This window comes from Cryptotermes secundus, unplaced genomic scaffold (genome assembly GCF_002891405.2).
Source record: "Cryptotermes secundus unplaced genomic scaffold, Csec_1.0 scaffold516, whole genome shotgun sequence".
In the NCBI taxonomy this organism is placed as follows: domain Eukaryota; kingdom Metazoa; phylum Arthropoda; class Insecta; order Blattodea; family Kalotermitidae; genus Cryptotermes; species Cryptotermes secundus.
Genome location: NW_019745084.1, coordinates 90,608 through 108,213, shown reverse-complemented (window position 1 = coordinate 108,213; position 17,606 = coordinate 90,608). Strand labels below are relative to the sequence as shown.

The 17,606-nt window shown below is 44.0% G+C and overlaps 1 protein-coding gene across 8 annotated transcripts in view; it reads right to left on the bottom strand.

Moving 5' to 3' along the window:
- Window positions 1-17,606, bottom strand: part of LOC111874907 — an 82,189-nt gene that overhangs the window by 23,355 nt on the left and 41,228 nt on the right. For 7 of the 8 annotated variants that reach the window (XM_033755648.1, XM_023870775.2, XM_023870776.2 and 4 more), the window contains 6 exons: window positions 12,160-12,263; window positions 7,862-7,955; window positions 5,251-5,346; window positions 4,444-4,629; window positions 3,340-3,450; window positions 818-1,034 (listed from right to left, as the gene is read on the bottom strand). In XM_033755648.1, the coding sequence (XP_033611539.1) occupies window positions 818-1,034; window positions 3,340-3,450; window positions 4,444-4,629; window positions 5,251-5,346; window positions 7,862-7,955; window positions 12,160-12,263 (808 nt within the window). The remainder of the gene's footprint in view (window positions 1-817; window positions 1,035-3,339; window positions 3,451-4,443; window positions 4,630-5,250; window positions 5,347-7,861; window positions 7,956-12,159; window positions 12,264-17,606) is intronic. The other variant, XM_023870778.2, reaches the window with a different exon arrangement.

Here is a 17,606-nt window from a genome sequence, read left to right as displayed (position 1 = left end):
CGCAACAATAGATTAGGCTGTTTTCTATGTCGTCCGCGCCACGCCCAGTGCTGGTAACGGAACAATGAACTCGCAATCTGACATGTAACGTGTGTTTTCTTTGTGGTCTCCGCCGTGCAACAATAGAGGGGCTGTGTTTTCTGTGCGTGGTCCGTGCCGAGAGGATATGAGAGAACACGGGAATGGGAACTGACTTGAGTAACCCCGGTCTGGAAGCGGGGTCGAATACTTCCAACGTGATCCTGCGAGTCGTAGGAGGCGACGAAAGGGGAAGTCTCAAACCTGAGACAGTAAAATATGGTCGCGAGTCCCAAGGGACTCGGACCCGAGAAAGGCTGCGCTCGCAAGGGCCAGCAGCATATACAAAAGACAGATCCGTCTTCTCGTCAGAGAGGGAGTCCCACAATAACAAGACTTTGTCAAACAGTAATAAATATCTGGTCATAAGCCCCAGGAAGGGGCTCGACACCAAGACTTACTAACTGACTGGCCGTCAGTCACAATGTGACTTTGAGCTTCTTGGGACAAGGAATACAAAAATAATTCTCTTCACGAACATGACTCTGTGTAGTTTGGTAGTTGTTTCGGTTAGTGAGAGTATTCTTAAAGAGTGTTCTCGTTTGCAACCTACAATATCCACCTCAATACTCATAGAATAGGCATGGTACACTGAAAGAAAATACTGCTTGCTCGTTTATGATCTGATAAGTAGCTTACGTCCATACATCGTGTCTACGATCGTCAATTCATTACTATGGTAACCTGAAATTCCTTAACAACAGTGATACATCTCACGCCTACAAATAGTTTTACGTACCTCAGAGTCCTGCACATGCGCGTGGAGAAGAGGCAGTAGATGACTGGGTTGGCAGCAGAGTTGAGCGGCGCCAGGCTCTGTATAAACGTGGCGATGGCGATGTTGTTCTGCGTGTTTGGCACGTGGCCGTATACTTGGAGCAACCCGAAAACGAAGTAGGGACTCCAGCACAGAATGAACACTGCAACAGCAGCGCCAGTCCTTAATCTGCAGGCAACTGAATCACATCCACTACTTGTACAGAGTGTCCCGTAAATTCGTTTTCAAGGGTTCCATTGATAAAATATTTTTATTTTCTGTATGACGATATATGGCATTCAACATTATTTGCGTTTTCCCCCGAATTTCCGGACAACCTGTGTACCGAGTAAGGTGACACACTGGTAATGAATCTCTCGATCCAAAGGTCTCTACTTCAAACTGGGCCAGGACCAGTTTTTTCTTTATTGCTAGTGAGGGTGAGACTAAGTCCCTTGTACTGCGGCCACTTCTGGCCTATTGTACCAGCCCCAGATGATAGGTGAGGGTGGTTGTGGAGCAATTTATGGAATTAAGATTGGAAGGGAAAACCGAAGTACTCGTAGAAACCCTGCCTCAGCGCCACTTTGTCTACCACAAATCCCACTTGACCAGACCCGGGATTGAACCCGGGCCGCCGTGGTGAGAAGCCAGCGACTAACCGTTTGAGCTATGGCGCGGCCACCAGGGCCAGTTAGTCTGAGGATTTCCTTTCCGTCCTGTCCATCCTATGATATTAATGAATGAATGAATGAATGAATGTTACCCTACTTAATCATCTTCATCCTAATGTCTTTCACGTGAATCTGTATAGCATCTGTAGTTGATGGTGGGCAGAGACCACGTTCAGATTGGCCAAGCGGTCCACACAGTTTCCTTTGTAATATGCATCTCCGTTTAGCTGCCCAAAACGTTTCTGAGGGTACATCTTATATTACGCAGGCAAAACTTCGGTCACGACAAAAGGCGTCCCAGCAGAGTTTAGAACGAGTCACTTCAAGAAGTCTTACGGCTTTGGGCACAAATTAAACGATCATTTGCCAGTGCTGTCCTGATACAAATGTACAAGCACAGATGCTTGAAACTGGCAATTCGTACAACTGCGGATGACCAAGGATTGCTGCATAAGATGATTTGAAATATTACCTGAATGAATTGGTTGTTATGTACTTCAGGGTAATATCAAGGCAATAGCTTGGAGGAAAATTTCCCGTCGAACGAGAAACAAAAGACGTCACAGCATAAACTGACATTGTCACAGAGGTAAGTATAAAGTTCACAGTTTTTTAGGGTACAAGGACATGAAGTTTGGAGAGAGAGAACAAGATAAAGAATAATAGTAAAAAAGCAGGTTAAAAGAATTATGAGAAAAATAAGAGATGTTCAATTTGGTAGGAATGTTAGAATGCACATAATTTTTTTGAAAGTATCCGGATTTCTCCCGCTGCTCCTGATGAGAGTTGCAAGAAAGTCGTCAGGGCTGTCGGACAGACATTCACCTGAGTTCCGCAGGAAATGCTGGTGTAAAGCCTCTTTCACCTTCCCTTTTCTTACAACTCGATTTATTTCGTTTATCCTTTTTTTCTCCACGTCAGCAAACCCTCTGTTCCGCCTTCTGACTCAGCCTTTGTTGGCATTTGCTGTTTCCTCCTTTACTTTGCCCTTGAAGGAATAAATTTCAAGGACAACTGTTTCTGTACGCTTTCTTTTGGCTTCACTCTATCTCTTATATGCCCGCTCATTAGAATTATTTCCATTAAATGACTATGATCACCGAAACCGACACTAGGGGCCCATATTCTTTACACGGGTATCACTATTTCTATCGGTTAGCTCCGTAATACCTTCTGACATTCGGTTTACTCTTCTACCCTGAAGATGGAGCTAGCAGGCTTGTCCGGAACAATGGTAACGAACCACCTGGCCGTGCTACGTGACATCACAGAGGCTAACCTCCATGGCCACTCTAATGCAAAGAGCTACATCCTGATGCCGTCTTCACAAAATGGCGCACTTTACCTTAGATCCAGTCGCGACTAAAAGGCATGACTGTCCCTCCAGTGCTTCCCCGCTGAGAAATCTGCCTGACCCTTGTGAACCCTGCCACTGTCGGACTTTAGCCTTAAATGGTATGTTCGAACTTTGGAAATCTTTTTATTGAAAGGCCCGAATTTCCCTGCCGAGCCTTTTTTTATTGCTAGTGGGGTGGGACTAAGTCCCTTGTACTGCGGCCACTTCTGGCCTATTGTACCAGCTCCAGATGATAGTTGAGGGTGATTGTGGAGCAATGGGTGGAATGAAGATTGGCAGGGGAAACCGAAATACTCGGGGAAAACCTGCCCCAGCGCCACTTTGTCCACCACAAACCCCATTTGACCAGGCCTGGGATCGAACCCGGGCCGCCGAGGTGGGAAGCCGGAGACTAACCGCTTGAGCTATGGCGCGGCCATCTGCCGAGCATTACTATTAAGCAGTGGTGCCACTCTTACCCTGCCGAGCCTTACCAAATACGATGACGAAGGTCATCTTCACTGTCTTGATCTTGGCTTTGGGGATGAGGCCACGTGAGCTGGCTCGCCGGCAGTTCTGCTCCTCCTGCTGCAGTCGGTGTTGTCCTGCAAACAGCAGCTGCTACAGGAGGCTGATATACAGTGCCCCGAGAGGGAACGTCAATATTCTGGGAGGTCATAGTATCGGTCATTCTAAGCAAAAAGTGTATATGTACATGTGTCCTATTCCGAACGGTTTCCGAGATAGAGTCATTTCACTGTGCAGTTCCAAAACTGTTGATAAGAAAGAGACATTACGTACTGTTTCTAATACCGGTTTTTATTGTTCAAGTGACAGGGTTGGTGCAGTTTACCTAGTGTAATGCATTTTCGAAAATTTCGCCAACATCAATGCACTTTGCAACTTGTGTGAGGACATGGCGTGTTGCTCATCTGTACAGTGAAATAGCTCTATCTCGATGCAACGCGTGTGAGTACATGGTGTGCTGCTCGTCTGTACAGTGAGCTCGGTTTAGCAGCTCGATTAAGTCGCAACTGTTTTCTTTTACGTCCTTTCCAGTTCATCACACATCTCTTCTCTTAATAAAAAGGTAAAAGTATCCCTGTAACAGGCGGTCGAAGCTCCCACATTTTCTAGAAAATCGGCTCACAGATGACGGTGAGGTTGTCAGCCTTACGCGCCTGCCGGCCACCCTTTACCCTGGCACTCATTTCTGTTAAAGAGGCCGAGTCAACCACAAGGCCATAGTGCGGCTGGAAGAATTAGGTTAATTGAAAAATCCAATGACCTCATCGGGAATCGAACCCGCGAACTTCCGGCTTGTAGCATAGTGCGTCAACCAACTACGCTACCGCGTGTCCCTCCTTTTCCCTGCTATTCGACTTTACATAATCGACCTAGTGACAACATCGCGAATCACTTCGCAAAATAATGCACAAAAAGACAGGGCGTTTCCATTAGCAAGAAAAACAGATGGTGCAGTTTAGCGAAATGCTTTCCCATTCCGATAATTGTCCGAAACACATAAATACAGCGTGTGGGCAGTGCTAAAGCAGGCGAAACCTATTATGCTTTAGACACTTGAACTTTAGCCTCACCCCTGCTGCGGTAGGACCTGGAGGTGGGGGTGAGGGTCTTGCCCTTCCTCCAGATGGTGAGCACGATGACGGCGTAGCACCCCGAGATGATGAGGGCCGGCAACACAAACAGTGACACAGCTACCAGCGACAGGTACAGCTGCCACTGCCAAGGATGAGGGAGCTCTATCCAGCACTGCGTCTTGCCTGCAACACGCAACACATTGCAGTGTCCAGTCACGGTGCTGAATATTGAGAATGCGGTCTTCTGGTTCCTGACGCCGTGTACTTTAAAATGCATACGGATGTTTCGGAGGTACCTGCTGCCTCCATCTTCAGTGGTGAAGATTACTGTGTTCTAGAACATCTCTAGATGCTTACCAATGTTTCGGAGGAAACCGTTTCATCCATATTCGGGCAAAAATTGATATCTTCAGAATTATTGGGTTTTTGAACTTTGTCCATCGTCCGGTATTCTAGAAAGTAGAAGAAACAAACGTTTCGGAAACAGATCCTGTTTCCATCCTCAGGTGAGGGGGAAGATACCTACTCAGCTGGGTCCGTCTTCGAGTTTCTAGAATACTGGATGATGGACAAAGCCCAAAAATCCAATAATTGTGTATATTACACACCATCGTCAGCACCCTTTAGATTCCAATCGATGTCTTGTTTGACTTAACCCTTTGAAGTCTAGTGTATACTTACTCAACCCGGCTCCTTGTAGCGGGTCGTTGATACAAAAATGGATAGGTTGAGTAACAGATTGATGCGACCCGAACTACCTGCAGGGAAGACAGAAGTTCAGCTAGGGTGGAAAACGTGTCTCACCTTGCACCAGTCTCTCTTCATACAGGATGAAGATTGGGGCGGAGAACAGGGCACTAAGGGACCAGGCCGCCACAACCAGTACCCTCGCGCGCCTCCCTGCAACATACACGTACGGATATGTTCCTAATTCTCACAATATATACATACTTCTACGTCATATAAAAAGCTGCGAAAGTATTTTAAGGGGACATCTGTTCCTTGAAGGGGACACGCGGTAGCGTAGTTAGTTGAGGCACTATGCTACAAGCCAGAAGGTGGCGGGTTCGATTCCCGATGAGGTTATTGCATTTTTACAAATTGACATAATCCTTCCGGCCGCATTATGGCCTTGGGGTCGACCCAGAAGACCCAGGCGACCCAGCCTCTAACAGGAATGAGTACCGGGAATCTACTGTTTTTCTTTAAAAAACCGGGAATACATGAAATATCTCCAAAAGCACCTTCACCTAAAATTACGTAGTGATACCCTGGAACGAATCCATACAGTTATGTCCGCCTTTAAGTTAATCCCCCTTTAAATTTGATGCTTTCAGAATGAATTCGAAATTAGAAATCTACAGTAATGATTTGTTAGGATACCGTTGGTTAAGTGACGTGATATATAACAGGAAAACAATTAATTCTATGCGTTCTTTAATTATGGGTTAGATGTGCTTGATATTACAGTGATTTTTACTACAATCTGCAGAGCGAAATTACATTCATACCGATCAAATGATATAGGAACATGCAGATTCTAGGCTCGTACACCCGCATTTCACAGGAAACTGAAACATCACTTATTTTTTTATAATGGCTCACCATTAAAATCATCTGTAATGTGAAACATAGTACGCCACAAGTGAGAAGGTTACTATGTAATTGGGTTATTTTGAGTACAAACGTTATATGGGCACGAGTATGATTCAGAGAGTTACGGAGCATTGCTGAAAACTGAGGCAAGGCAAATAAAATTGGTGTTTTGGTAAACCGCTTTAAACAATTTTAGGCTATTTTTGTTCGTTTAATGTTAAGAGCCGTTTAAGCGCAAAATGTTACCTCTCATTACCTACAGAAAGAGCTGCCTCTCGTCTGGCATAATTTTCTTTCAAAGCAACATAAACATGTGGCCACAACACAACGGCACTCCGCCCCAATTTCAGTTGGCAAGTGAAGGAATATTTCAACAGTTACCGTTGGATTTGTCGCGGAGGACCACAGGATGGCTTCCATGTTCACCAGACTTCTCCCTCTGATTTACGCCTGTGGTGATACATCAAAGAGTTGGTTTATCGAAAGAAACGCAGATAAGAAATTAAATTTGACTGATAATCATGGACGTGGACCTGAGGAATAGTTCTAAGTGTATTCTAAAGGAAATTTCTGTTGTCAAACAAACAAAACTGTGCACTGACAATGTAATTTCTAGCACCAAATAGCAAATTATCATTCTAGAGCCTTTATTTAAAATTATATGAAGACGACACATCTATTCATCGATAGGAGACTCAAAAATGGTACTTGTCTGCTTTATGCTACAGAGTGTTACATTCTAGAAGGTATAATTCTTCATAACCACCGCCGTGACAACTTCAGATGCTACAAGAGAAGGGATGTTCTAGAAAATATTGAAATTGAGCAAAATCACTCATTTTCGCAACACCAGCACACAAATAAATTAACAGCGAGGTAATTTCCTTCATAGCGGATTGAATGCGTTTCAAGTTTGTGATAACTTTCCCTATTTTTCTGCATCAATTTCGGTACCAGCCACTAAATTTAAAAACTAATTCCATGGCATAAATTTCGTGTCTTCGTAAAGAAATCTGTATACTGCGATTCTCAAGAATCTATGAGTCGCAACTTTCACGACACTCATAGATATAATTAACATGTGAAAGAAAGTTCATTAGGACCCTAGTAATTCCGTGAACGATCCGACCTGCCTTCGAAATAAACAACAATAATAACAAAATATAAATGGTAAAACTATCCCTGCAACGGGCCGTGAAGACCGACAGGGTTGTTAGACACTGAGGCGCCAACATCTTCTAGACGGTCAGCTTACAGATCGCTGTGAAGTTCTCAGCCTTACGCGCCGGCCGCCCTTTACAGCCCAGGAAGATTCATGGTACTCATTTTTGTTACAGGCCGAGTCGGCCCCAGGGCCATAGTGCGGCTGGAAGGATTAAGGTCAACTGAAAAGATCAAATGACCTCATGGAGAATCGAACCTGCGACCTTCCGGCTTGTAGCATAGTGTCTCAACCAACTACGCTAATGCGTGTTCCAATAATAAAATAATTATAGCAGCAAAACCACAAACGGCAAAATTCTGTTTCTTTTACAAATTCACGAGAGGGTGGATATTTTTTAATGTATTTCTAAGTTGAGTTTTAAAACATTTATTGTTATGACGTAGCTATAAACAAGATAAATTTAAAATCTAATTTCAGACGAGTAAAACAAAAATCCGGGAATCCAGAAACATAAATTTCATACATTAAAACCAGATTTTTATGGGGGCTTGAGGGGTAAAAAAGAAATGTGAGATCTTCACTCCATGGAAATGTGTAGCTTTATTAATTGCTCCTAGTCAGAAAGTTTACTGTTGCACAACAACGCTTACTTACAACTCCCCGAGAAGTTCATGGGATGTGTGATTGCGTCGTACCGGTCGATACTCAGCGCGACCAGTACATATGTGGACGAATAGGTAACTACAGCCTGAAACAAATGGAAACATTTCATTCACTTTATACGAGTATTTTTTCCCGATGTACTCTTACTTAAAGTGAGACCATTTTGGACAAATAATTTCTGTTCCCACATTTTCTATAAAATTTATGGGGAAATACGTATCTTCGAGCTATTTTAGAAGTTTCATATACAATTTGAATAGATAAACTCATCGAAATACAGCCCCATATATGAAGAATTTACAGAAAAAGTCGAATGTATAAAATTTAAGATAATTTTATCTATGAAGAAATCAGTTTTCTTCATAGTCACCGCTGTGACACCGCCTCAAATCTTACAATTTTATCTATATTTTTAATTAATTACACACTGCACTCTGAAGACAGAGGGGGGAGGTACAGCTGAACGAGTCATAAATTCGACATTAGATACAGCTAGTGGTCAGCTTCACGCCCGTGCCCTCTTATCCCCAGACAAGCAGCTGTCGCCCAGTGGATAGGAGGCTGAATTGACCCCACAGCAGGTCTGGGCCCTGTGAAGAAGAGAAAGATCCCTTGTCCCTCCCGGGAACAGATCCCGACCTTTCGTCGAGCCCACGCGCTAGTTTCTGCATTCTCTGAGCTACAGGCAGAGAGGCTGGCCAGGACATGAAGGAACACAGACTTCGATTTTGTTGTTGACCAGGGAAAATTTTAATTCTTGCCTCCAATAAAATTAATTTAAAACAACATATCACAATTTAGTCTACTTCTCAATATCATCATCACCACCATCATCACTGGTATCATCGTTATCTTCAGTCATGGCTCTCAGTCATCACCACCACTATAGAGACATCCATGATTTGAGTGGGATTCGAACCCAAGACCCCAGTATTTGAGCGGCCGAAGACAGTTCATGCCTTGGACTCCGCGGCCACTGTCACCGGCTCTACAGAAATATGTCAAACGAATTCATCTTACAAACCATTTTTTTTTTCCTTGGCACTACAACCCCAGTGGGCCTAGGCCTACCTCCATGAACTTCTCCGTTCACTTCGGTGTTTCTATATCTTACACATACGGTAGGCCTCCTTGGGCGGGTGATCAGCTCGTCGCAAGGCCTCTACCTGTACACAAACACAGAAAAATGCACACAAACATCCATGCCCTGAGTGGGATTCGAACCCACGATCCCGGCTTCCGAGCGAGCGAAGACAGTGCATGCCTTAGACCGCTCGGCTACCGTGACCGGCACAAACCAAATTAAATCTAATTAATTTAAGTAATTAAAAGCATGTTTAGAACTCCTAGGGATCTGGACCGTCAGGAAAAGTAAGCCAAGGTAGCACGACCGTAATGGCGACCGTTGCCTAGTGTGACACAGCTGGGATTGCTTGTAGGAACAGAACAAGAAACGAGACTTCAAAGTTGCATGAAATGCGTGTACACACTATGATTCTAATTATTGTCGGGGTTTCCGTGGCCCATAAACGGAATCCCAGACAATAATTTAGAATCACACTGCATATTTCGTTTTCAGAAACAGTGGAGGTATTAGTGAGGAGATTTCGAAGCGGAATAAATCAGTCAACATAGCGACAAGGTAATTGGTTAGACAGCTAAGGGTTCCCGGTAGGAGTAACACATTTCTATTTCATCCACAGCAACCAGACCGACACTGAAGCCAACCCAGTCTCCTACGCAATGATTGCAACTTGCTGCTCCCTCTGGGGTAATACGGGAAGAGGCGTGAAGCTGACCACTCACTCAAACCTAAATCAAGAATCTCCACTCTCATATACGTAACTCTTCGTGACATGACGCCTAATTAAGCACAGGGATAAGTTCATAAAATACCAGTGTGTGGTACAATTCATGACGAACCTTGGCCTCTGTTTTACAATTTCTCAATCTTATACACAGTCGGTCCCCCTCTTTGGTGTCTCCACCTTATCGTGGTGAGGGGGTTTGAATATGCCAAGGACCCTGAGAGCTATACCAGCGGTAGCGTAGCTACTGGCAGGGCCTCCCTTGCTGGACAGGTCAAAGGGTAGGCATCAGACGAAGAGAGACACCAAAAACTGATGCCAGAAGCAGCGACTTGAAGCACAGAGCAAATGATGCTCGAGATGGTTCAAGTTCGTATAGCAACAGGCGTGACCAGAGTGGTTTGAACGGCTGTTGTACTGCGATGTGGAAAGCAAATGGAAAAACTACCACATTATCACTTTCCCTGGATAGTCTCTTTCCAAAAACAGAGATACCATGTATGCGAGATGTTTCCTCTGGAGATAAAACAATCCGGAGGTAAACTACTCCCCCAATCGGATCTCTTGGGGGGTGTGTTTCTAGAGGAAATGTCATGCAGGCGTTACAACAACAACACAGTCGGTAGGACTCCTTGGGCGGGGGATCAGCCTGCCGCAAGGCCGCTACCTACACAGGACAACACCAACAGTCCAAACGCACACAGACATCCATGCCTCGAATGGGATTCGAACTCACGACCCCAGTGTTTGAGCGGCCGAAGACAGTTCATGACTTAGACCGCGGCGGCCAACTGTGATCCGAACAGGGATAAATTTACCTTTAACTAATCGATAAATTTCTGCCAACAGGGATTCTAGCCGGGTACCTATTAAGTATCATTAAGCTTCATTACAAACATCGGAAGTGACGTTTGGAATTCAGAGGAATAATTGTTAGGTTGATCCAGAGGTAGGAATATTCAACGTGATGCTACATGTAGCCGTTTCATCTGCCCATGCTTTCAATTTCAGAAGAGCTGTTATGTAGGCAGCAGGGCCGTCTCTTGGCGAGAATTCTGCTTTTCATGCAAATCGAGCCATGCTAATTGAGGTCGCGCGCAGAACCGCACTGTATTGAAGAAAGGGATGCGGTTGTAAACCCCGTATTCTGAATGTTAATTTCATCAAATTGAGACTCGATTTTCTAAGTAACCGCAAGTTCTACATTTATCCAATTTGGAGCACATGTAGCTGATGACTTGTTCATTGGATCTGTATGTCACAGTTGACTTTACTCCTCTTTTAAATATATAACTGAATACGTAAAATTGTTCTTAAAACTGTGAAGCAAGAGGCCCGAGGACACTACTCTCTCTCCTTTGTTCGTGCAGTTGGCTCGCTCTCCCTAAACGTCGCGGGTAAATCCGGATCTGGAGCTCGGCATGATGACGTAGTTAGACTAGACTACAGCCACATCGCTTCAAATCATTTTCAATTCGTGCCTTAGTAAAAAGAAAGGTAAACTTGTCTCTATGCTTAACTAGTTAAGCACTACGGCATGTAGAAGTATTGGGGGAGTGGATGTATAGATCCACGTTTGCTTGACCTCGGCACTAGTTGGACGAAAGTGGGTCTATACATCCACTCTCCATACGTCTTCATGGCGTAGTGCTTAGTTACTTAAGCACAGGGATAATTTTGCCTTTTTACCTAATCCTTCCAACCGCGCTATGGCCCTGGAGTCGAATCAACCTCTAACAGAAACGAGTACCAGGAATCTTCCTGTGGGTAAAGGGAAGCCAGCGCATAAGGCTGACAACCTCACCGCCACATATAAGCCGATTGTCTAGGAAATGTGGGAGCCTCGGCGTCTCACAGCCCTATGGGCCTCCATGGCTTATTACAGGGGTAATATTTTTTTAACGTTCTGCTCAGAAGTGTTGGGTTCAAATACCAGCTGAGGGCAGAGGACAGAAAAACTGTAGCCCTACATGTACATGACGAAGTGCAAGAACTTATGTATTTTTTTAAACCTCCAGTTGAAAAAAAAACACATTCTCTTCTATAATCTATCAGAACCCCTGCTCAACAGTGTTGTCAAACCAAACTTCTAGCAATTCTTTGAAAAGTGTACCAGTATTACAACAAATGTTTATAGAAATAGAAAGTTAAATAGTCAATCTCTTCCTGGAGATCCTGTTTATTATAAAATTGACTAGTTTTGTCGCTGGCCATACTGTCACGTGTACGAGTGACTATAGTTCGTGTATGGATTGGTGATTCGATTTATTGACAACTTACAGATCGTAACTAGAAGTAATTATAGCGTCTTCGCTATTCTCCGCACTTTACAAATCACCAGAGCACACGATAATTTTTCTGTCTGCTTTCACTAGCCATGCTTGGTAACAGCTCTATAATCTCTTCCGGGTACTGTGTAAATCAAAATCTGCACTTCCATAATTCGAAATTATGGCCTCAAGGGCATAACACTGTACATACCTGAAGGAACCGTATGAGTTTGCAGGCGAAGTTCCCGGCATGCCACACGACTGTGATTCTCCAAATGACGTCAGTCAAGACGCTTATGAGTCCCACGGTGAGATCTGGAAGTGTAAACCAAAACACTAACTTTCGTAGAGCGTCAAATTGTCCACGTTCAGCGGTCACTGAACTTTAAAGTCAAAGTCACTTTACTGAGAATCAGTATGCCTTGGCATCAAGCCCCTTGAGACTCACGACCAGATTTTTTTTTTCCGACTCAGCCCTTCCGGTGATAGTCCTTATGTAACATCCTCGCTGGCGACAATATGGGTTTGTCTCTTATGAATATGATTGGCCTTTGCTAAGTGTACGCATCGCACTTACAGCGTGTTATTGAAAAGTCTTGCTTTGCACTACAAACAGCGATATACAAACAGCTTTGCAACATAAAACCTCACATCGAGATATTTCCAAAATACTCTTTTGGCGCACACTGTCTTACTAAAGGAATATTAACAAATGTAAGTCACGTACTGTCTTCTTGATTTTAACGACGTGTATGTGTGTATGTTGGTGACAAGCCGAGGTTTCGGAGGAACATATCGCCTCTGTCATCAAGGTCAAAGAGTAAGGTAGGCCAGAAAGATATCAGCTTGCAGTCTGCTTCTTCTGGTATCCTGCTTCGCTTACTTTGAGACCCTGATGATGGATGCGATATGTCAATCCGAAACAGACTAAACTATGTTACAACCCAAAACTTCGTACTTTTCATAGTTAAGAGTGTGAGAATGTCACATCCAGCACAAAAAATGGTGATTCCGTCACTGGACCGAACGCTTAAATTAATATATCTTTCTCTTTACTTCTACGTTTCTGTTTCTTTGTTCTTCCTTCTCTCTGCACTGTGCCAGTATAATCCATTTAGACTCCTGTGTTCTGGATTACGACACCTACAGTCTGGTGGATGGTTACCACAACCAGGCTGCAAAGTGTGAGAGTCCTGAAGAATTAAGGAAAATTGTTCAATAACAAAATTAAAATAGCGATAAATTCTCAATATGCTCAGCTAGACAATCAATACAAATTCCACAAATTAAGAAGAAAGTGAAGTAAAAAGTAAAGCTATCCTTGTAACAGGCAGTGGAGGTCCATAGGGTTGTGAGACGTCGAGTCTCCCACATTTTCTAGACAATCGGCTCACAGATGGCGGCAAAGTTGTCAGCCCTACGCTCCAGCCACCCTTTACCCCATAGAATATTCTAAGAATAATCCTGGTACTTATTTCTGCTAGAGGCTGAGTCGAACCCAGGGCCATAGTGCGGCTGGAAGGATTAGGTCAATTGAGAAAATCCAATGACCTCATCGGGACTTGAATCCGAGACCTTCCGGCTTGTAGTATAGTGCCTCAACCAACTGCGTTACCGCGTGCCACTACAAATTAAGAAGAAATAAAAATAATTTAATAATCTTCAATCTTCACTTGTATGAAAAACTCATATTGCATACACCTGATGCCAGTTCTCGTTTTCGCAACTTATTGTAGCGTTTAAAGCCGTTTCTAGGCAACGGTTGCGAAACAAACACCGGAACACAGTCCGTTCCTAGGTAGCAGATTCTTAATAATGCAACAGTTTAAATACAATGGAAGAACTGAGTGTCCTACTCGGTCCGTGCCGACAGGTTATAAGAGAGACGAGGTTTATAACTTGGCTAGTTTATAGGCGGTGGGGAGAAGACAAGGAGGTTGGGGTGAAGTGGCCGCGGGTTGGTTGCAAGTTGAAAGTCCGGCTGTGAACAGAAGACTTTAACTGTGATATTTTGGGGTGTGTAATTCAGTGAGGCTGTTACAGTTCCTCTATTAAAATTCGTTGCTAGGAAAAGGCTACTAGAGACTGTAATAGACTAAGGATACTAGTCTGTGTGTTTCAGTGATCTGTAAAGTGTAGTCACTAGTCGCGAGTGTATAAGTGGCCAATAAATCGAGTCACAAATCCAAACTCATACACGTGACAATATTTATATGAGATTCATTTTATGTTAATTTATCTCCCTTTGCCTTCACAATTCCTAACCAAAATTTCGGATGTACGTCTGTTTCTTCAAGTCCCATACGATAAGAGTGTCATAAAAGAAAACCCACTTTATGTGGCTCCAAGTTCTTAGTGAACATCTGCCAGGAACGCGAAATCCACGTCAGGAAGCGTCGGTTTCGTGTGGCCCGGCGCTGTGTCTCCGTCTGCCGACAGGTGTCGCAGTTATTGCGGGGACGGCGGGAGGGAAGAGACAATCTAGATGAGAGTTGTCATTTATTTAAATGGAGCTGGTTCCACATAGCCACATTACCGCTCAGTGTTTCGCTCTTGAAGCAGAAGCCTCGCGCTATGACAGGAACATCTGCTCTTTCCGCGTGCCGTTTTCATTGCAGCGCTGCTGACTGAAGTTGCGAAGAATTGGGTTCAGACTGGCGGTGGTGACGACTTTGGTCAGTAATTTGATGGGCGTCACTTTTCGTCTTTTGAAAGATGATGCTGATTATGGCCGTGATAATGGCTTCAGTAATTTTACTATGGTAATAGTGTTACTTTGAGGGTTTATCTAACAACGCTGTCAGTATGTATGAGGGAGAGTCACTAAACAGGTCACAAATGGAAGTAAAACAGCTGTAATTTATGTACCAGGTTTTCTATGTGTATCACTGAGTAGCAGCAAAATCCAGCTTCATGACAGTCTAGGTAGCAGACGCGCTTGCCCAGGTTCAGAGGCTGGTTTCAGTAGTCAAAATTTGCTACCATGTTTGAGTGTATTACCGAAGTATAGCGATCATTTTTGTGTTTTGTTGGCAAAAGGACTCGATGTAAAAGATATTATTAAAGAAATGTTTCCTGTTAATAGTGGGAAGTGTTTGTCGCGCAAAGCGGTTCACAACCGGGTGAAAAATGTTTCGCTGATGACGAAGAGGTTTAAATGGTGGTGCAAAGTGGCTGAGACAACAGCCAAAAAGACTTGTACGCTGCGGATTTCGATGAATTTGTAAAGCAATGGGACAAGTGAAAACAACTGATAAATAAATGTTGTTTTTCTTTTCAGTTTCGAATGTCACGTTTTACGTTTTATGTTTTTGCAACCTGTCTACTGACTCCCCTTCGTAGATCTCACAGCGTATATTGTTAGGATGGCTGATGAGGATTCGGAAGGAAACGGTATTGGGTTACTGTAAGTAATGTCGCGGAAATTCCCTGGAGGTACTGAGGAATACATGAAAAATTTCAGTGACAGAGTGACCCTGCCGAGGTTCGAACCGAGCACTATTCTATACAATATCCGAATACAGGATTTCCCGAACATGAGGCGGTAACGCTAAACCCGACGTTTCGACATCTGTTTGACGATGACAAATTTTCGGGTTCAATGCAAGTAGAAATGTGCTTACCAGCTGTATAACTATCAGATGCTTAACCCTTTCAGACCCTGAATACACAATTTTGCGGTCTGTGTCACTGATAGAGGAACGTGTGAATAAGGGTAGATGGAAGAAGAAACGGATAGGAGAATAAATTTAAGGGTGGGGAGGAGATAAATAGAAGACGTTGTAGCAAGTATAAAATGAAGCGGTAGAGAGAGACAACAGAGAGAGATGGAGAGGCAAAAGAAGTGAAGAGGAATAGGATAGGAAGCGAAGAGACAGGAGAAGGACAGGCGGAGAAGAGTGGAAAATAAAAGTAATGGTGGTTCAGAAATAAGCTGACATAGGCAGGAATGCACACGAACAGACCTCGAACGACCCAAGAGCTGAAACTCTCAGCTGTGCCGGAAGACATGTTGGAGAATGCGATGCAGAATTTTGAGAAGAGGCTCAAATGCGTGTCCAGCAAGAACGGCATCATCTGACTGGCATTATTTTCCGTACGTAATGCAAGTTAAAATACATGTTAATGTTAAAATAGCTTCTTCTTTGTGTAATTAAAAAGGTTTTATCTTGAAAATCAACACATTTATTCTTATGTGAAAAACACGCGTTTCCTCTGCTCCACTCTGTAGAATAAGGGGGAAGAGATTAGGAGATGGAGGAATAGAAGAGGATGTTGAATTAGGCAGAACAAGGAAGGGGAAGATAAAATAACTCTGGTCTAGAGGAGCGGCGGAAGAGTCCCGGCCACCCGGCGCGCCAGTCCACTCGCTCGGCCTGCTGAAGGTCTTACTCTCTTCCCGGTCTGTGAGGATTAGAACCGCCGAGGACCGCCCAATAAACAGCTGCGCGAATGTCTTCATTTTTGTGCCTCCACTCCCAGAGAGGGGACGACTCAGTAGCCTATACGCCAGGCGCTATATCGCATTATTGCTTGTCTTCGCATTATCCGTTCCCCCATCAGGCAAAGTGTATTTCTCGCTCTCTTCGGAAGTAAAGCTGATAGTTTCATCTTGTGTATCTGATTCCGTCTGCAAGCTCGACGGTTTCATAAACGTCCTAATGAAACCAGACTTCAAAACGACCTCCTGCTGTTTCAGAACATTGCGGAACATTCAAGGTCTCACGACGTGCCTATGTGCGAGGTGACGCCGTATAGTCTGGCAGATTGTTACCGCCCTTTAGTACGTACGTAAGTAGATTTCTGTTAGGTCTTTTACATTTCCCTTTCAGTGCAGCCTTCTAATTAAGCCATCTTAAGGAACATTACTTATCTCTCTTCACGTCACTTCCTCCTGGCTCACACAGAGCCCTCGGAGGGGCAATGTTTCTATTGCGCGTTTCTCTCGACTTCCCCATTTATTTAAGACATAATTCCTCTTATATTTGAAAGCGGCCCTTTTAAGGGCCAAGCATTGTCCTTGTCTTTGTCCTCCCTTCCCCCTACAACCGTAAAATTTTCCCACATTAAATTTAACTTTCTTCTCTGAAGATGGAGGTACCGGTATTATCTGAAACGTTTGTAACTTTCTACCAGGCTACGTGATCTCTGTCCCTCTGTCAATGAGATTTTGTGCATTGGTTTCTCCACGTAACCGTAAGTCATGTACAGTCTCTTAGCTTTAACGATGTTAATAATGTGATTGAAAGTTCACACAGAATGAGGCCCCTCCTTACATAGCCCAATATTTGGAATAACGGTTACACTTAGGATTTCTTTGAAGGCGCATGTGAACAGCGTCCCGAAAAAAACATTTGGATTTAAGCGAGAGGAAGTAACAGGAGAGCATGGCTTATTCTTTACGGCGAGGAGTTGGTAGCTCCATGCTCCAACCCCACAGCTGGAGGACCACCCCTTGTCGGCTGTCCGCGACTGCTTATTCAATATATTCGCAGCTTCCCTGGAGGACGTCTCCTCCATCCGTGACCTGAGGACGCGCCATGCCGTTGTGACAGGGGACCCACATAACATTGATCTTAGATAGGATGGGATGGTATGGATTGGATTGATCTGGCTCAGGATATGGAGCAGTGGAGGGCTCTTGTGAACATGTTAATG